A 20,768-nucleotide genomic window follows, 5' to 3' on the forward strand; every position below is an offset into this window, starting at 1 on the left:
CGATGTGGCACCGCTGCGTCCCCGGCGTGTGGGCGGCGGGTGCTCCCGGTACGGGGCTTACCGGGTCCCCGGGACGCCTCCGCCTTTAGGGTCAGCCACAGCCGCGTCTCTCCTGCTGCCAGTTCCCCTCTGAAGGCGTCTGACCGTGGCGCAGCATCTTTGGGGCTTATTTTTTGGGGCACCTTTGGCGCAGGTGTTCAGTGCATGGGGACATCCCCTGCGCCCACCCTGTTTGCGCCGCAGGTGTCCCTGAAAATGCCGGCGCGCCCGGGTGCCTACTGGAGTGTGTTTAGATTGGACATTAGGAGGAATTTCTTCACAGAAAGGATGATTAGTTGCTGGAATGGACTGCCCAGGAAGGTGGTGGAGTCACCATCCCTGGAGGTGTTGAAGGAAAGACTGGATGTGGCATTTAGTGGCACGGTCTAGTTGACTTTGTGGTGTTCAGTCATAGGTCAGACTCGATGATACCAGAGGTCTTTTCCAGCCTAATTGATTCCGTGATTCTCTGTGATTCTGTGTACAACGAGGCCAGAGCCCACACGGTCCCGAAGCCAGAAGCTCGGGCAAGCCGGGAGGGTTTAAATCGGCCAGGAAGGCGCCGCCTGCCCCTCTTCCAGCTCCCCCATGGAGGGCCTTGCCCAGGGCTCCCCAGCTCCCGGCAGTGCCTTGGCGGGGCCTGGAAGGGTGAGGGGCAGGAGGCTCCCAGCGGTGTGTGCCAGGTGCGCAGCATCCCGGATAACCTGGCAGGGAGCGAGTTGTGATCCCTATGCCAGGCTTGGCCCGCGGCCGCCTTCCAGGAGCCCTGGCGGGGAGCCCTTAGATGAGCCGTGGAAATGTGTGGGAGGCCCGCACTTGTAGCCCTTAGATGAGCTGTGGAGATGTGTGGGATGCCCGCACTTGTATCCTGAGGCTTTTGGCCTGTCTGGTCCCTTTTTGCCAGAAATCATTTCATCCAAGTGGGATTTACTATGAAAAAACCAAAAACTTCTTCCAGTTCTTCTTTTCTTTAGGCGAGTATGAGTTCAGATTTACCAGCAAAAGTTACAGATGCCCCAGCTATGTTTTTCTTCTGCTCCCCTCACTGCACTGGTACTAATGCAGACATGTGAGCCAGGCTGGAGAAATGTCCAGGCTGAAAATAATTACAAATACTTTTTTACATAATGCTGGAACTATCTAGTCTAGATACTAGATTCATTATGTCTTGCTGCATTTGGTTTACCCAAGTTTCCAAACCATTGACAAATTGGGGCGCTTTTTTTTCCCTTTTTTTTTTAAAAGGGTAGTTAATAGAGGCAAGAATTAAGTTTAGCTTTAGTTTGGTGGTGCATAGACTTAAAATCTTCACATGTCAAATCACAGCATTAGTGTAATTTTTGTCAGCACTGAAACATCATTAGAAAATACATTTTTGTAAAACCATATGGGGTTAATTATATTTCCTGGTTGTTATGCCGTTGGATTCCCTCCCCACAATCCAAACTTAATTTAAAAATGGATTACAGCTTGTAAGTCTCTTCTAAGCATTGTTAGTCCAGAAACTAACTGGCTCTGCCTTATGAAAGTGGTTACTGACGTGGGTAAGATTTTTATCTATAAGGAAGTAGCTAATTTAAATTATTGCAGTGGCAGGAGGTATTAACTGTACCTTGCAGAAATGTTACGCAATTGAAGACATCTCTGGCTTGAAAGAAACATGAACCAAAGCATTGGGCGCATTGGATTCAGCAACTCATTCCTATATTAAATAGCAAAGTTTTTACAAAACTGCTTATCCTGTATCTTGTTTCCTAATCAGCAGAGGAACACAAACTTCCACCAATTAAAGCACATTTCTTTAGGATATTCGAAACATGACAGTGGCCCTAAAGGTGCTGCTGAATGACCAGTATCTACCAGAGAGATGCCAAACATAACAATCTACCAGTTTGAAAAAGGATTTTGTAGAAGCCACACGTTTGCTGATGTTTCACGTTGGGTTGTGCCTTTATGTAGAGAAATCGCGTTTGGAGTTGTGTGCTGTTTTCTTTGCTGATTTAGATGTTTGCTTAGCCATTCCCTGACCTGGGAATGCACTGGAGTGGCCTGATAGAATTCTCAGGACTTAGAGGAGTGCAGATTTATGAAAAACTTCCTTGTGCCAGGAGAGCTTGGACAGGCTAACTCCCAAATTTTGCAGGATAGTAGTTGGTCCAGGTCAAAACTGTTACAAGAATTGCTACTGATGTAGGAGTATAGCAGTGGGGAAGACAGAGGGCATAACGCAGATGATACACAGTCCTTGTGGTGTTTATTTTACTAGGAGAGCCTTAACCTTAGACCTTTATACAGGGAGTTTTTCAAGAAAGCCCTTTGTGTGAAGTCCCATCACCATTCAGAGCAAAATCTTCTTCTTTTACTAACTTAGGTGGAAAATAGGGCTGAAGGAAATTCTGCCTTATTTATTAAGATTTGCTAGATTTCTTTGCTGATACTGAACTTTTCTTCTTTCTGCTTTTGCTAGTCTGCCAACGCTCTTTGTGTCAGAATTCAGTGTATTATGTGAAGAGGATCAGCTGCCATTTCAGTGTGAGTGCCTAGTGTCAGCTAAAGAGCAGGAAAGCATAGAAAGACTTTTTGATTTTTATTAGATAAATATTAATGTATAATTCGTTTTTCTAGAGCATCTATTTTCAAACAGTTGGAGTTCCTGTACCAGCTTCTTTGAGAAGGCTGTAAAATTTAATGAAAACTTCTTTATGGGAAGTGTTTCCTAACATGTAATTATTGTCTGCTGACACAGTGGTGTTTGATACAGCCCTCCAGCTGGAGAACACACTGTTTCAGTTTGTAAATTAAAATGGGGGTCACGCTGAGTCGTCTCCTCTGTTTTGTTTCAGAAAATGTCAGCTTACTGTTCAAGCTGTACTGCCTCACGGTGATGACCCTGGTTGCTGCCACATACACAGTGGCACTGCGGTACACCAGGACAGTGGAGACAGAACTCTACTTTTCAACGACAGCTGTGTGCATCGCTGAAGTTATCAAGTTGTTCTTGAGCGTGGGCATCCTGGCTAAGTAAGTGTGGGAGTGCTGATCAGTGTTTTGAAAACCAGTCCTTGCTTCTAACCTCAGGTTCTCAGGTACTGAAGTGCAGGTACATTCGAGAATGTGGCTGGATAATCGTGCTGTGGAAGGGTAATTTTAGAGCGGGTTAGAGTTTGTGAGTCCTCATCAACTGAAACTGCTTTGTATACAGCATGATATTGAGGTGTGTCCTCTCTGCATATTTTCTATTTTTGTATGCTTTGGAATCAGTTCAGAGTGTCAGCATGGATTATCCACGATGTTTTGGGTCTTTAAAATGTTGGTGTAGATGAAAGTTGGACTTTAATCATCTGCTGTGAGCCATTATCTGCTGAGTTACATAAAATTCTAGTGTTCCTACTAATAAATTTTCCCAAACAATGTTGCAGACAGACATTTTGCTGTCTCTAATAATCTGCAAACCAATGCTGAAAGACTGTGATCAAGAAATACTCGTTTCTGTAATCCCAGACTGCTGCTAAGAACTAGAACTTGTCCATGCATGAGCCCTCCCTCAAGTAGGGAGGCTGTCAGTCTGGTGCCTTTTCTGTCAGCTTGCCTGTGCTATATCCTTCCTAGGAAGAATCTTCATATTCCGGACTTTTCCAAAGCCCAGTTCTTGCTGTTGTGGTAGAATTTGTTCTTTTAGGGTCTCTGTCTCTCTTTGTGGCTTTTGGTACATCAGAAGGCTGGCTGTTATCTGCCAGAGGATCGTGGAGTCACATGATGTACTTCAGATTTTCATCAGATCTTTTCCTCTTAACATACAAATGGCATTTTATTTGAAGTGAGGCAATATTTGAGTGTGATCAACTGCCTTTTTTTTTAACCTTTCATTAAATGGAATGTGTTAGAGTAGGCAGGTGTGAGCAGTAGGGAATTTCTGTTTTTCTCTTCATGCACCCTGGGCTTCTCACTCTGTCAGCACAAAATGCTGGCAGAAATGACTCTGCTGACATGTGCTGTGGTTCTCACTGTTGTGACCAGTGAGGATCCCACTGGCTCTCTGGAGACTGTAGCAGCCCATGTTTCCCAATAGTGAGGGACCTCTGGGTAGCCTCACCTGTGTGTAATTTGTCAAATCTTGTGCACCTGGGACCCAGGCTGTTTATAGTACACCTAGTGCAGTGGGGTAAGCCATCCCTTTTGTTAAGGGTCTGTGTTCATTAAATGTATGAATGGTCTTTTTTACTTGAAATAATTAAAAACTAAATTACTTTTAACTCAGAAAGGAGTCTTAGCATGTTGTTGTTTTTAGAACAGCCCTGCACAGCCAAAAGTCTCTGTAGCCCCTCATCGTCCCTTTATCAGCAGAGGATGTGTAGAATAGAAGTGTAGCCAAGGGGGCAAGCATGGGCTGAGCTTTTCTTAGCTGATGGCAGAAACATATGGATTCTGTTGTCTTGTGTTGGCAGATGTGATGAATAATCTTTCTTCCTTCATTTTGCTTTTCATATCTCTACGGATTTGTGTTTTCATCTCTAATTTATTTTCTAAGCTGGGAATCCTTGTTTAATTTTCTGTGATCATTATAGTTCCCATCCTTAGAGCATTTCCAGTATTGTTACATCCCTTTTGAAACAGGATCCAGAGCTGCATGCTGTATTCAGGATGTGATTGTGCCATGACATTAGGCAGAGGACTGAAGGTGCTTTTTCTCTTGGCCTCAGTTCTTTTCCTAAGGATTCTGCTCATTTCTCTGAAGCTGAGCCTTGAGCTGGTGCCATCCAAGAGCTACTTGCATCTTTTTGTCAGGTGCCCATGACTAGATTAGAGAGGGTTGCTGTATTTAGGGGTTGTCATTTCCTATGGTTCTTTCTCCTTTATTGACACCTGAGCCTTATTTACCAGTTAAAATGGGAAGAATCAGATTCACTGAGCTGTTTGGAGGTTATAATGTCTATTCTGATCTGGTCAGCTGGTGGGGTTTTTCTCTCCATAACTGAGAGAGATATGGGCACCTGCAGGCACCATTCATCAGGCCATGCTCACCTCTCCTTGGTAGGATGTCTGGCATGCTGATGGGTCCAAAAGATGCCAACTTTCTAGTAACCTCCCTTTTCAGATCACTTATGAATATGCTGAACAGCATCAATTCCACGTAGCTTCATTCTATGTCTCCTTTACATCTTCCTTCAGTTTTAAATCCTAACCAATTTGTCTCACCCAAGGCAAGGTGCCTTTGTAGTTCAGTAACCAGTCAGAAGATAGAGTACCATCTCTTTTTACTGTACAGCAGGATACATTTGTGTGGGTACCTTTTCTTTTTGAAAGAGACAGCATTGATAACTGCAGTATACAGGATACAAGAGTACAACTCCCGCGTTGTTCCAGCTGCAGAATTTGTTTTCTTACACATTATTATATGGTGCCTTCACTGTTTACTCTTAAGGTATCTCCTGGAGGACACATTGAATGGATAAATGCCAAAGAATTGTCTTTCAAAAGTGAAGCTTACGATAGTTTAAACTGTGCTAAAAATTAAGTCAACTGTACCCTCCATTTCTCATGCTTATTTAAAGTCCTGTTCACCATCTGGTAATAGCATTTGCTACATTCTTAGCTGGTACATAACTACTTAGCAATGGATGAAGAAAAGCAGAGGTGTTTTGCAAACTCTAGTTTTAACTTCAGCTTTGCTAACAAATGCGTGTTTCTGTTGCACAGATGATAATTATTAGTATCTCTCACCTCTTCATACCTAGGAATTTGCTTTGTGAATGGGGTAATGAATTTATGAAAGGAGAAATGGCTTTAAAGTGAAAGAGAATAGCTTTAGGTGAGATATTAGGAATAAATTCTTTATAGGAATTCCTTTATAGGAATAAATTACCCAATTTTCTTGTACATCTTATTTCCCAGTCCTAGACAGTGTAATAAATACATTCAGAAATGGAATAAACAAAAAAAAAATTGCCCATAATATCAATGACTCCTAACATGTTGTACAGTTCTGTATCTAGTGCAAGTTACCATGGTGAGCTGTAGCATGAACTCTTCCCCTTTTCTTGTATTGCAAACTTCACTTTGAGTGCTACTTGTCCATGGATTTTTTTGTCATGGTTGTTGTCTGTGGCCAGACATGTCTGGTTTTTTGTGTGTGCTTTCTGTTATGGAAAAATACAAAAAGAATCCTTTGCAGCTGCCTGTATAAAGACTGCTCTTCCTACGGGGGGAAAAAAAGCCAGGAAAAGGAAGTATATGCTTGGTGCAAGTAGGGAGGAAGGTAAGGAAGGGGAGAAGTTTGAATGGAAGGATCATGAGAGGGTAAAGCCTCTAATTCTTTGTAGAGGAAAAGTTGAAGAACTGGAGTACAGAGTCAGGAGTTGATCAGGAAAGGAAAATATGCTGAAACGAGGTGGTTAAAGCTATTTATTTATACAAGTGTGCAACAGAAGCACAAGGAGAGTTAAATTTAAGAGCAGTACAGTTTGCAAGTTGAAAGGCCTGTGGGAGGGGGCAGGAATTATTTTGGATGTTGGTATTTGTCAGTGCTAAGCCAGTGAAGATTGGAAAGGGGGGCTGTGGGAGAACTGGGAAGAGGACTGGAGCAGCAGCAACAAGTAAGCAGCAAATGTCAGATTGATGTGCAAGTGATAAGGGAGAGCCAGTAATGCAGAGGTCAGCTGTGAACAGCTGAGTAGCAAACTGCAAAAGGGGGCAGCAGCCAGCAGCAACGCGTTCTTCCCCATTGCCTGCTCTTTCACACGCTGTAATTACTTGAAGGAGAGGTGTGAAATGCAAGGACAGGGACAGGCACAGGGAGCTGCCACACACCTGCCAGACCTCTTCACGTGTGTGCTGGTGCTGGTCCAGCATCTCCCACAGCACAAGTGAGACTGGGAACCCATGGCTGACTGAGGAATGAGAGGTTTTTCTAGGTAAGTAGTGTGCAAGGGTACAGTCCTTTTTTGGCTGTACTGTGAGGCCCAGTTTAAAGGGGATCTGGAAAATCATGAGCATTTGACATCACACACAAACATTAATACCCAGTAAAAAAAGGGAGACACAAACAACAGCCTTCTGTTCCACTGCCTGTATTGACCCACTGCTACACAATAATGCATCTAACTTCCTGATTCCAGAATGTTTCTCTCACCTTCAGGGCTTTCTACTTGTTGAAAACCTCACTTGTTTTTTGCCAGTTAACCTTTTTTTTCTTGTATGAGCAGAAAGTACAACTGATTGTGGAGAACAAAATTTCAGGCCTCCCAAAGGATTCATTGATTTGATTTCTGTTGTAAAATACCAGTTTAAGAATGCCCTCAGTTATGCTAATATTTTATTTTGCAGAGAAACTGGAAGTCTGACAAGGTTAATAACATCTTTAAAAGAAAATGTATTTGGAAGTCCTAAAGAATTGCTAAAATTAAGTGTTCCATCTGTGGTGTACGCTCTCCAAAACAATATGGCGTTTGTGGCTCTTAGCAACTTGGATGCTGCAGTCTACCAGGTAATACACGTTTCTGTCAGTAACAGATCTGGAAATATATTTCTCTTTCCTGATTCATGAGGCACATGTATCAGGTATTTGTCTGCTGTGCACGCAGCACTCTCTTCAGCCTCAGTGTTAAAAGCCAAACTGTGCTTTGTTATATTCAGAGCATACACTCTGCTGCAGAGCTCTGGCTTTCTGAGCTAAGCCACTCACTGCTAGAGTCACTTCAAATTCACTTTGTTGTAGTTGGCGATGGATCTGTAGGAAATCAATGAATATAAAAATCTATTGTTCTGTAGTTGAATTTTCTATTTTATTTTCTTGTCTTGGAGGAGTTTCTAAAACCATGTCCTCTACACTACATTCCCATCTTCTTTAGGTGACGTACCAGTTGAAGATCCCTTGTACAGCTTTATGTACAGTCCTGATGCTGAACCCGACCCTTAGTAAGTTGCAGTGGTTCTCTGTCTTCATGCTCTGTGGTGGTGTTACCCTTGTTCAGTGGGAGCCTGCTCAGGCTACAAAAGTACAGGTAAGAGTTAGTATTTTGCCTCTTCAGCTAAAGAATAAACGATCATTGATCACTGGCTTTCACATTTATTGTGTACCAGTTCAGGCAAGCTTATGGTATTGCTCCAGTCTCACTTGTTGGAAGCGCAACTGATTGCTACAATTAGTATAAATTACTACAGTCATCATAATCAGTCTAATGCACCATCCTAGGAGTCTCTGAGTAATAGATTGTTTCCAGCAGTTGGCCTTGGTAACATCATAATTGTTGGAACAGAGAATTTGGAATCAAAGCACTGGGAGGAATTAGGAGCTAAGCTCCAGCACAGTGTGGGTATGTCATTTAAACACACCCTTCAGAGGTACTGACCTAATCCGGTTCTAGGGATGAACAAGTGTCTTCTGTTTCTTAGGTCATAGCTGCTGCTCAGCTGCATTAGTGGGAAAGGCAGGTCAGGCCTCTGGGAATACCGGCCACAGCCCAGTAGACAGTGCCTCTGAGCACTGCATGAGTACCCACAGAAAATGAAGCACCACACAGCTACACCGAGCTGAGCTGAGGGACAGCCCTAGATAAGCAAGTGCATGTTGTACTGCAGTGAAATGCTGATAATTTTGCTCCACTTAATGAACTACTTCTGTGTCCTGATTTTGGCTGGGATAGAATTAATTTTCTTCCTAGTGATGCCATGAAGATTTTTTGCCTTCTCTTTTATACCCCTCTTACACCTTTTTTACAAGTTCTATATTCTTAGTGCTTTTTGCCTACATTCTTGGACTTATTTGTCCAGCTAGAAGACTAAACATTTTAGAAGCTTCATAGGTAGGGGTTAGTGTGCCCCAGACCCCAAGGTCCTCTCCAGAACACATTCTGTAAACTAAGATAGAACCATCCAGGGGAAGGCTCCTTGGGGAGGGGGGCTCATTCAAGCCTCTCATTAGGGAATTTTTGATAGATATGCTAATTAGTAAGACCTATAATGTTATACCAGATCTTTTGGGGGTGTGCACTGTGGTGTGCATTTCGGTGCATTCGACCTGGATGTAGTGCACCTAAGGATCCTTAAAATAAATACAAAGGTAAAATCCCTTTTCCCTTCTACCCATGTTTGACTCTTGATTTTAAGATGAGGAAAAGGCATTTCACTAGTAGCTGGTTCAGTGCTGTGTTTTGGATTTAGTATGAGAACAATGTTGGTAACATTGGTGTGTTACCACACAACACAGTTGTGGCTCAGTAGTGCTTAACCATGAGTCCAGGTCTTTTCAGTGTCTCCTGCTCTGCCAGTGAGGAGGGGCACAAGAAACTAGGAGGGAGCATGGCCAGGACAGCTGACCTGAACTGGCCAAAGGGATATTCCATACTATAGTATGTTACATCCAGTATTGAAAATCAGGGAATTTGGCCAGGAGGGGCTGATTGCTGCTGCAGGATGGGCTGGGCATCTGTCAGCAGGTGGTGAGCAATTGTCTTGGTTTTCTTGGGTTTTATATCTCTCTCTCCTTTTGTCAATAGTAGAATTATTAGTAAATTTTATTTTGATTTAAGTATTAAACTGTGTTTACATCAACCCACAAAGTTTCCCTTTTGTTTTCGATTCTCCTCCCCACTGTGGGGCTTGGGGGGGAATGAGTGAGGAGCTGGGTGGTGCTTAGTTGCCGGCTGGAGTTGAACCGTGGCACTATGGAACTGATTACTGTGAATTACTGAAGTGTTGTATCTTTTTTAAAGTAACGGCTGATGTTGCAGGTGGAGCAGAATCCATGGCTAGGGTTTGGAGCGATTGCTGTGGCTGTTCTGTGTTCAGGATTTGCAGGTACAGTATTATTTCTGTTCACGGGCTGCATCTAAAGGACTGGAGAACTCACAATGTTTAAAACTGAACATTCTACATTTGTTAACTGTCTTCCTGTAATAGTTTATTCCCTCTGCCCATAATTATCTTCTACTTCTGGTAATTATGGCAGATTCATAATATGATTACTCCCATTGTCAAGCAAATGATAGGAGCATGTGCCATTGGTTTTACATGATGCAACATAGAAGGCTGGTTTGCAAGTGGAAGTGTCTTTCAAATGCTGTGAATAAGACTGTAGGGAGCAGCATAATGACTCACTGTGTACATTTAATTAATGTACATCAATTTTATAAAGTTTACTTTGCAGTGAATAGCTCCTCTATGGTGATCACATGGAATAGTTGTATTTTTTTAACACAGGGAACTGAGCTCCTCTCTCAGCTCTTGCACCAGCCCTGAAATACACATTGCCATAGTTCTGTAGGTGGAAAATCTAACTGGGATGCAGAGGGAGCATGAGGAAAGCAGAGAGGTAGATTAGTAGCAGGAAGTCTGGATAAACTCAGTGAAGGAGTTTTGGTTTTATTTATTTTTGCTTTGTTCTAAAGCCAGTGTCTCTCCTCAGGGTAGTTTTTTCTTTGTCTTCTGGAGAAGGACACCAAAACTTTAGGACAAGTGAACTGGTGCTCAGAAATAAAGAAATGCAAATTACTTCTTAATTTGAAGTTTGGCTCACAGGGGCATTTTCCCCTGGCTGTAAACTGGATTCTTCCCCCCTCCTCTGTAAAAAACCAAGGTACTGTCACCCACCTCTAGTACTGTAAAATCCTGAAAGAATAATCTTATCCTGTGCATAGATGCTCATTACTCATGGAAAAACATTCTGGTGGGCAGAGGAGGAAAGGAGGAGAGTGTCATTCTTATTTGGTGGTGTTTCAGTGAAATGGGCACTTTGGAGCAGAAATACTAAATAAAACTGTGTAGAGCTCAGTCAGCTTTTCCTGGAAGGTTATGAATTTCCTCATTTAAATAGATGCTCCCAGGCCACAAGACAAAATACAGCCTTCAGAGTCTCCTGAAACTCCTGCTTTCCCCAGTAATGTGGGTCAACAGCTGTGCTTCCAGAGGTCTGCAAATTCAGAGCACTGACAGGCTGATGCAGACAGCTTGAGACACTTAGGGCTTTCTTCTCCTGCAAAAGGATTGCAGCTTGGGTTTCCTTGCTGACAGCTGAAGCTCTGGGGCAGCTGGGAGGGACAGTGTGTTTCATCCGCAGAGCTCCTTATGCCCTTGGGGCTTTACATGTTGAAAACATAAATCCTATTCAAATTCCCTTCCTCTTCTTCCTTCCCACGCTCACATGAAGCAGTTATTTTGGCATTAGACCTCCAGTTTCTGGACTGACCATGTTTTACAGTGTGTTTTATTATTCAAGCAAAAGAAAAAAAGAGGTTAAGTGTTTTTGTCACTTAGAGATCAAAAATAAGGTTTTTCTTCAAATTGCTGATCCTGTGATAATTCTCAAGTATCTGGGGCCCCAACAATGCTTTTAAAAGTATTGGACAGATAATTTAATGGCAGATCCTTTATGACTTACAACAGTTCTGAAGAGTGAGTTCTCTTATCGGCCCCCATACTTTCCTTCCTCTTGCCTAGTGGATTTGTGAACTGTATATTCACAAATCTAGAAGCATAGTTTTATTGGTTTGCCTACTGTTTTCTCAGTTTATAAAATTTGCAAATATGGTTCATACTTGCAAATTTCATGCCAAATTTCTGTTACATTGGTTACACCTGGTTGTGCTCTGTGGGTCTTCTCAGGGGGCAGAAATCTCAAGGTAGTTATTCTGAGTTATTTTAAAGGTTGCAGTCAACTAGTTTGTTGTTGTCTACATTTCAAAAATTTATATTCCTATGAGGTAATATAGTATTTCCTTGTTTTTGTAATTATTTGAACCCCTGAAATAGAAATCTGCTCTGTCATTTATTCACCATAAATACTCACTATACTCTATTAAATTATAAATTGCATTTTTTGTCAATAAAAGAGTAGCAAGACCTTCCTTGAAGCTAACTTGGGGATTTTAGAGGGGGGTGTGCCTAGGCCTTCTAACACATGGGTCTTTGTGCCACCTGTGTTGGTTCCATATTATTTTCTCATATGGTATGAAGGATCTTGTGTGATATTAATCACCAATAAACTTCTAGTCAATAGGGCTCTCACCAGAAGGTCATGGAAGTGGCTGGTAAGAGTCTTGCAAACTGCTCTCCCTGTTTTGAAATGTGGAGGAAATTCCAGAACTTGACAGAGTCGTGATGGGTGAGCAGTGGTTAAAAAGGCAGGTGGTGATGGCCTTGCCAAATGTCTGCCTTTTAGTCTGACAAATGCCTCCCAAGTAGGATAATGAAGAAGTATTTGGGGAGTTTCTGTAATGCAGAACATAAAAATAATGCTCTTCAGTATGAGCTTTAGATTAAAATGAATTCCACTTCCTCAAAACCAACCTGTAGTTTCAATTAGCAGAAGGCTTCGATTTTGATTTGCTCTGTAATCCTCTGAAGCTGTGGTTTCAGAACGAGCTGCTCTGCCAAGTGCTCTGTGAGCACAAAGCTCCTGAGGAATTTTCAGTTTCAGTACTGAGGTAATAGAGATCCTCCCTTCCTCCCCTACCCCCCAAGAAAAATTGGACTAAAATCAATCAATCTAAAACTAAAATCAACATTAAATTATTTACATGGAGGCTGTGGATTGAAAAAAGGCAAAGATGGGAAAGGGTAAGGATAAAATGGATTGAGGGAAACCTTCCTGTTGAGTCAAAGCAGATCCTCTTGCTAGACTGAGCCCCAGGGCCTGACCAATGGTTTCGGCCTAAAGGTTTTAACTGCACTTAACAGCCTAATTTGAACAATTTAACAAAAGATTCTGTAAGACAACAGTAACTCGCTTATAGGCCTAAGTTAGTTATGAATCTGAAGTGTTTGAGAATGTAAGAGAGGAACATCCATAGTCCCTTTGCTGTAGCATATGCATGCTCACACAGATGTAAAGGAGTTTGTACAGGGCAAAGAATGCCCCTGGAGTTCAGTGAAGGGCTCACATGGGATGCCTTTTCATCTTCTCAGCGGGCCAGGGGTTGAGCCTGGAGGAGTGGGGGCACCAGCCAAGGATCCATCATTGGCCTTCAGCAGTGGTCTTCCAGGGATAGTGAACTTGAGAGTTTGCTGGCTCTAAGCGGTGTCCCACTCTGAGCGAGGTTGTCTGGTTTTAAAATGCAGTAAACCGTGAATCATTCTTCTCACTGAAATGTTTTTGGTTTTTTGTTTGTTTTGGTTTGGTTTTTTTCAGGAGTTTATTTTGAAAAGGTGTTAAAGAGTTCAGATACTTCCTTGTGGGTGAGGAACATTCAGCTGTACTTATCTGGGATTGTGGTGAATTTATTTGTTGTGTACATGTCAGATGGAGCCCAAGTTCTAGAGAAAGGGTTTTTCTATGGCTACACATACTACGTCTGGTTTGTCATCTGTAAGTATCTTGTGGTTTTAGTCTTTTGGCATTGCTTTTCCTCTTTAACAATGATATAACTGATTGCAGGAAGCTACAAATTCAGTCTAACACTCCTTCTACTGTGTTTTGATGGATTTTATTTAAAAGTATCATTTCCTTGGAAGTTACTCACTTACTCAATTTAAAATTGTGCTGAAACAGCAGCCTAAATAATTGACTAGCAAGTAGATCATCTTTAAGTGAGTCATATCTTATTTACTGGATGCCACATAGACATCCCATTCCACTGAATGATATGTTAAATCACTAATTAGGACAATGTAGCCCAAACCAGGAGCACACTAGTGGAGTAAAATGCATCATTTCAAGAGTAACCAACTGCACCTGTACTAATGGTAACACCTTATCTACTTCCTAGTTCTGGCCAGCGTAGGTGGCATCTACACCTCCGTGGTTGTTAAGTACACAGATAACATCATGAAAGGCTTTTCTGCAGCAGCAGCCATTGTTCTCTCTACTGTGGCATCAGTCATCCTCTTTGGCCTTCAGATAAGTAAGTGCCTTTTTGCCTTTGATTTGATGGCCGTGCATGTTTCCTGCCTGTCCAGCCTGCTATACACAGCCCATACCAAAGCCATCATTTGTGCCCCCTCTCAGTTTTTCTGGTTTTAGCTTCAAGTCTTCTCCAGGACTCCTGTGCACTAATGCATCATTGTCTCTGTTGTGGTGCACAAGGTGCCTGATGACTCTGTGCTTTCAAAGGCATCGGTGGTTTGTTCTTTCAGAAGCATCTACAACATCAAACAGAAAGGTTCTTTTGGTTTAAACAGCTTTATTTTCATGCATCACTTTCTGATGCAGTTTAGTGTGTGATACAGCTGTTTATCTGGAACTGCTGTTGATAGGTTATTATTTCTTGTTTGGTTTAGTACAGCCAGTGCCAAATTAATTCCTCAGCTATTTCTTCAAAGGGCTTTACACATCCCTGTTGAGTTACACCCACTACAGCATTAACTTCTACTTTCCCCATCTGCTGTGGACACCATGTCAGAAAGTCAAAGAGCAGCTGAGGTTTTGACTGACTGATGTGGTGGATGTTTTTGAGGGCAAACAGCAGATGGCTCTGGGCTGTTCTGCAGCTACAAAGGATTTTCTCCCCAGTCAAGTCTGCATCTGGTACTGTGCCCAGGACTCTTACTCAGTCCTTCACTGTTTAGTTGTGGGTAGTTTCCTACCTTAATCCAAAGATGATGTGGCAAAATAGTGGAAAAACTAGCTTTCTGATGTAGTATTAGTGAGACAAAACTTAGAGAAAGTTTGCATAACGAGAAGACAATCAGTGTTTTGCTGCAAAAGAGCATCATAAAGCAAGGGATGAAAAAAACCCCACTTAATTTTAAAAACTTACTTGGGCAGAGTGTTTTACTGACAGTTGACACAAATCAAACCTGGACTAATGAGTTTCCTTACTTGTTAATAGTTTCTTAACCCTGTCTAGACATGGAAAGGCAAAAAAGATGTGTCATCACAGGCTACTTTATTACATTCACTGCTTTTTATTAATTTTATCAATAAGCAGTTAAGTTTTTGTAATGTAAGCCTGTCCAGATGGCACCTGGGACTGCAGGAGATGCTTCACTCTTGCTTTTATGACCACCACCACCACATTCTTGCTGATGAGACTAACGGGAGACGCAGGGATTGTAAACACTCAAGAGTTCCCAGTGACAGAGGATGAAGCTAAATGCTGTGACTTACCAATAGCTTGCTGTCTGTTTAGTTATGGGTGACTTCAATACTGTCATTCAGATCTCATCATAACTTACACAGCTTGCTGAAGGTTTCTTCTTACATGAATATTTATTTAAGCTATTTTGTCTCCTTTCAGCTGTTACCTTCTCCCTGGGTGCTCTACTGGTGTGTATTTCTATTTACCTCTACGGATTACCTCGACAAGACACCACAAAAATCCAGCCCTCAGAGACTAAGAGCTCAAAAGAGAGACTTGCTCCTGTGTGATGTTGTCCATAAAAAAGGACAGATGGACAAGAGAAAAAACAGACTTTAAAAATGATTTTTTTTCCCAAAATTAGCCTTAAGCTAGTCATGAAATGGTTTAAGTGGGATAGACTAAAAGCAGAAGTTAGTTCTGTTTTACGTGTGGAGTTTCCAGTGGCTGACACTGAGGCTACACTGCAGCTGAGGAGCTGGCTGGGTATTTTATGGAAGGTATTCTTCATTCACATTGACAATGAAGAGTCTGATTTACAAGGAAAACCCAATGAAGGAACTGATCACTCAATTGTATATAATGTATATAACAGGGAAATCGGTCCTTTGTGTATTTGATAAACTGTCTTGCTCTTTGAGGGCAGAAATGCCTGAAAGCTTCATAAGAAATTATTAAAAAAAGCAACTACTGCCAGCATTTTCTCTTAAAATACTTGGCAATTGTAGTTTGATTAATGACAGGAACTGTTTCTCTTCTAGGCAATAGGTACAAGATGACACAACTCTACAGGGACTACCCCTGCTTTGAGCATCACCTACCTCAGAGTGATTAGAGGCAGCCCTTGCTGTCTGGTTTAAAAAGTCAGAGAAGACTCTGAAGTTGTGGATTTCCTTATCTTCAAATGTTTTCTATACCTGCTGTAAGGGGTAGAGGGATCTTCTATGTGTAGTACAGAGGAACATTTGTATTTGTTCCTGTACCTCTGGCTTAATTATGAGTTAGTCAACACAAAGTTTCTGTCTACAAGAATTTTTCTCTCTAAACTTCTCTGTGCATACAGAGTGATGCTTGAAAATGGTTTCTGTGCACGTTAGCCTTTAATTTATTAGTGCCAACTCTGTAATTTCAACCTCCTTCCTCATCTTGTTAGGCTTTCTAGAAATTTCAGCTCTACATTGGGGGAAAACTGACCCTGGTGCATTTGGGCAGCTTGTTGACATTCACAGTGGAGTTGTAACATGACCAAGTTCATACTCTTGGATATATTCCTTCAGCCATTAATTAAGCAGCTGGGTTTTACTTGAAAGTGGGGCACATTAAACACAGCAGTAACAAACATGCTTAAATTCTCTTCCAATGGGAGAGGATGTTCCCCTCTGCCTTTTACTGACTGTTCTGTGTATCAGAGCAGCCACCACAGTGCTGCTCTTGGGAGTCGAGGCTTCCATGGTGGAGGGTAGTGCCAGGCACCTGCAGGAGCTCGCAGGTGCTGCTCCACCTCTCTCCAGCAGTGTGAGGCTCAGGGCTGCCAAGCAGCACCTGCCACGTGGGTCAGTGTACACAGTGCTGAGGGAACACTGCGCTTCCTGTTCCACCAGGTGGCCAACAGTCTCTTCTTGCTGGCCATCACGTCAGCGTGACAGAGGAAGGGCTGAGGAACAGGGTGTGGTGTGACAGCTGCCAGTTGGGCTTGGCTGAGGCTTCTGAAGGGGGAATGCAGCACAACACACAGGAAAAGGTCTCTGCATGGTCTGAGTAACTCTGTTCGTTAAACAGACAGAGCACCTTGATCCATTGTGGCATTAGGCCTTGGTACACAGTGGCAACCACAGGAATGGAGAACTTTGCTTAGGGCAGCACAGTTAACACCACTTCCTCTACCAAAAGGATGTGATATTTACATGGCAAATACACAGTGAGTATCTTTTATGGGAAGTTCCAGGTAGAAGTGCCACCAAATGCCCGAAGAAAGTGATTGTGACAGCCTTGCCCCCTGCAAATGGCCATGCAGCACCTGCTCTTCTGCAGTTGGTAGGATGGAGAACACAAACTTCCCAGCACAGATGGAGTTTTCAGCCTGCAGGAGCGGTGACACACAGGAGAGGATTCATATCATTGTGGAAAAAAATCATTTTACTAAGAGATGTGACTTTACATCACATATGGCCTCGTTACATTTGAGTTACGGGTGTAATGCCAAGAAGTTTCATTCCGTTGGCTAGAACCAAGCGTGCAGCTTGGAAGAGACAGAGCCGTGCCTGGAAAACAAGAAAAAAGTCATTTTAGGGTAGTGCTACAGAATAGGGTGTGGTTCCTGGAACAGCAGTTTGAAGCAGAGGTGAGAACACCGTGTGCAGCCTGTCCCTGTGCAGTCTCAGCCCCTACCAAGATTCAGATCTGCACATAACCTGAGCACTAGGGAACACACCAATGCTGCCAGAATTCACACCAGCTGCTGGCAGCCCATTATTGCACTGTCAACAGAGGGACACTTTGTCAAACAAAGGAAGCTGGAGAGGAATGTCCAGCCCAGCCCTTGTGGCAGAGCAAGCAGAGACGCCTGAATAAGAGTGCAATGACTAAAAACTGAAAATCTTTCATGCACCACGGGCTAGTACAGCCTGAGGATACTGCTGGAATCCCTCCCCTCGCTGTGCCTGGGTGACAAGCTGTCAAACAACTATGGGCTGCTTTGAAAATTTCACTCTCCCTTGTCAATGTCTTGGCTGTTATACAGCTGGCTGTTGGGAAGGGCTCTACCAAGCTTGATCCAAAAATCATAGTTCTTGAAAGCTGTCACATTGCAAGATATTTAGAAATATTTTTATTTACAGGATAAGGTACTGAAACTTTCCTTTAAATCTGATGTAGTCCATCTCCAAAGGCACAGATGCCTACAGTATCTAAGCTCAAACACAGACTGCAGCTCCACCATTTCCACTGAATGCTTTTCCCCTACAGCACAACTCAAGACTTAAATGTGACTTCCTACCAAAATCAAATAGGTAATTCCTTTTGAAATAGATGAAAGAAAACAAGAGAGGCAGTGTAATTAATATATCATTTACTGAGTCATTAGGGGGTCAAACATTGCCTGGGAGATCAGTAAAAAGAATTTGCATTTATAAGGAATGGCACATTAACAGTTGTCAGCCTATGTGCTTTAGCTAGAGAGGCAATACCGACAACTTGGGATATGTAGGTGGCAAGAGGGAGGAGACAGATTCAGTTCTCTCCTAATTCTCTATCTTCCCACATAACCACTAAAGGAAACCATCAAAAGTCAACCACCAATTAAATGCTCAAATGTTTACTCTTAAAATATTTAGAAGGAAGGGTGATGAGAAGGTGTTTGACTGGGTCTGGAGCAGCTGTCCTTAAGGAACGTTGTGTTTTGGGAGGATCAAGCAGAGCAGCCCTTTCCAGGAGGCACAACTGTGAACAGCAATCCCTGCATTCCCTAAGCAGTGCTGGCCTCGGGAGAGCCTGACTGTCGGCTCCTCCACCTGTGGGTGCGTATTCCCCCCAGTGGTGACACAGCTGGGCTGGCAAAGCCCTGATGGATCCTTCCACGGGGCTGCCTTGCCAGGCTCCAGCCCCCAACCCCGCGGTGCCGTACCTGTGCCATGTCAGGCGTGCTGCCTTTCACGGGAAGGGTTTTGTGTGCCACGGCTGCCAGGTGGCTGAAAGGGAAAACACGGGAGAACAGTGAGAAGGAGCAAGTCACTTGACAAATGCAGCGCTGTGGGCTACAGAAAGCAGCAGAACTGGAAGAGCCACCCACAACTGCAGCATGCCAGAGGCTGATTTCCAACAGCTTCTTCACCTGGCTGAAGGAGGGCATGGTTTTCTGTAGCCTGCATGGTGTTGATGGCACGCCCTGACAACTTAATTCTCCTGAAATAACCCCAAAATAATCTCCCTGCTAAACACATACCCTCCCACTCCCTGCCCTCCATCCCCCCAAAAAACCCACAAAACAATCTCAGGACTGCTCTGGGAAGATCCTTGACAACCTACCCTATCATTCCAAGATGCATGATTCTTTGTACAGTTTTCCTTAACTTGTTAAAGCCTTCCCCATACACAGGCTCTACAGCTTCCTCCACCAAGCCTACTCCAGCATTTCATGGTGCTGTCCAATCCCTATGGGAATCAGATACACAGTAGAACTTACACTAATAACAAGCTTTGTTCATGGGCTGAGATAGTGGTTAAAAGCAGTTTGGATAAAATTTCCTAGCTGAAATGTTGATATTGAGAGGATGTTATCAGCTCAAATCTGCTCCTTAAGACATCATTAGTCCACCATGATTTTGGGTTCAGATACTGTGTTTCAGTCAAGTGATTATTTTTTCTTAAAAGCTGTTAAGCTTCTGAGGAGGGTCCTGGCTCCAGCCTTGATCTCTACTATTTATTACATTATTTGCTATCCTACTTTATATATTTCCTGCTTCATGGAAACTGTCCCACACATTTGCATCTTCCTACTATTTTTACTCTTCAAAGCAGTGCAGATATGAGGGCTGCAGAGCCAACTCAGGAAGACCTGTCCTCACTGGAGACACCACCAGTATCAGCAAACACCTTACCTCAGTGTGAGGAGGTAGCTGACAATGTGCTTGGGTTGCAGATCCTGAGAAGATCTATACAGGACCTCGTCATACCTGTGAAGGAAGAAAAGGATTGTTTGGTGCTGAAGTGGTACAAGGTGTACTCAGATAAAAGGCTCGTCAGACTTGCTTAAGTCAGAACAAGCACACAACCACCGCTGTAGAGTTAGCACAACTAATCTTCTGAAGCAGACCTAAGCCATGTCATTAGCACACAACTGATTATTCCTTCCTTGTTCACTTGTTACTGAAGGAGATTGCTTCTGCTCCTTATCATGCAAACACCTCGGAGAGGCAGGCTATAGCAAAGAGAACATGAGAGCTATATTTGCTCCTGGAACATTATGTCTGGTTTTACATCTCAACACTAATTGTAAGTTTCTAGGAGCAAAAAATGTGTTAAATAACCAAGGAAATCAAAATAGTCCGTTAGAGAGCATTGCCTTTAGTAAATGCAGCTTAGAATTTTAAGTAGATAAAAAGAATATTGCAACATTAGAAAAAGACAAATCCTGGAATACAGAATCACACAGAATGGGTCAAGTTGGATGGGACCACAGTGGGTGGTCCAATATCCCTGGTCAAGCAGGGTCATCCTACATCACTTACACAATACAGTTAACTTTGTAAGACAGTATTAAACAGGGTAGTGCAAGCAGAGGCAGGAGATCTATGTTTTTTCTTCATGTGTTTTGCTGTCCTTTTTCACAGCCTGCAAGAAGGTACCAACACCTCTGGGGCTGAAGAGATTTCAAATTCAAAGTGGGGAGTGGACTTCTTGATCTCTGCTCAGCTCCCAGGCCCATCACTGCCAGCATGCCCAAGCTGACCTGCTGTGGAACCTTCCTCCCTTAAAGACAAGCTGCAGAACTGGGGAGTGCATCCTGATAACGAGGGCTCTGCAGTCATGTAAGAGTATAAAAAAAATCCCAAGAAACAACTCACATGTTTTCTGTGAAATACAATGGCACTGGATAAATAAGACACTACTGGTTTTACTGAGAGCTGTCTGGTCCTGCTGTTGCACAAGAGAGCAGGCAGCAAACCATGGACTGCAGGCAGACCTCTGGAGGCAATTACAGTTAATGGTAGGGCTCTGCAG

General features: G+C 43.0%; 2 protein-coding genes across 4 annotated transcripts in view; one reads left to right on the plus strand and one right to left on the minus strand.

Moving 5' to 3' along the window:
- Positions 1-15,762, plus strand: part of SLC35A1 (solute carrier family 35 member A1) — an 18,764-nt gene extending 3,002 nt beyond the window's left edge. Inside the window, exons 3-9 of the mRNA XM_008640248.2 lie at positions 2,840-3,060; positions 7,363-7,522; positions 7,887-8,039; positions 9,768-9,834; positions 13,163-13,339; positions 13,740-13,874; positions 15,210-15,762. Coding sequence (XP_008638470.2) covers positions 2,840-3,060; positions 7,363-7,522; positions 7,887-8,039; positions 9,768-9,834; positions 13,163-13,339; positions 13,740-13,874; positions 15,210-15,340 — 1,044 coding nt within the window. The 3' untranslated portion in view covers positions 15,341-15,762. The remainder of the gene's footprint in view (positions 1-2,839; positions 3,061-7,362; positions 7,523-7,886; positions 8,040-9,767; positions 9,835-13,162; positions 13,340-13,739; positions 13,875-15,209) is intronic.
- Positions 15,763-17,167: 1,405 nt separating this feature from the next.
- RARS2 (arginyl-tRNA synthetase 2, mitochondrial) overlaps positions 17,168-20,768 on the minus strand; it is a 31,175-nt gene continuing 27,574 nt past the window's right edge. For 2 of the 3 annotated variants that reach the window (XM_017742832.1, XM_017742833.1), the window contains 3 exons: positions 19,646-19,720; positions 18,673-18,736; positions 17,168-17,311 (listed from right to left, as the gene is read on the minus strand). In XM_017742832.1, the coding sequence (XP_017598321.1) occupies positions 17,225-17,311; positions 18,673-18,736; positions 19,646-19,720 (226 nt within the window). In that variant the 3' untranslated portion in view covers positions 17,168-17,224. Of the gene's footprint in view, positions 17,312-18,672; positions 18,737-19,073; positions 19,200-19,645; positions 19,721-20,768 lie in introns of those variants that run through there. The other variant, XR_001864806.1, reaches the window with a different exon arrangement.

Source organism: Corvus brachyrhynchos, unplaced genomic scaffold, assembly GCF_000691975.1.
Source record: "Corvus brachyrhynchos isolate BGI_N302 unplaced genomic scaffold, ASM69197v1 scaffold87, whole genome shotgun sequence".
In the NCBI taxonomy this organism is placed as follows: domain Eukaryota; kingdom Metazoa; phylum Chordata; class Aves; order Passeriformes; family Corvidae; genus Corvus; species Corvus brachyrhynchos.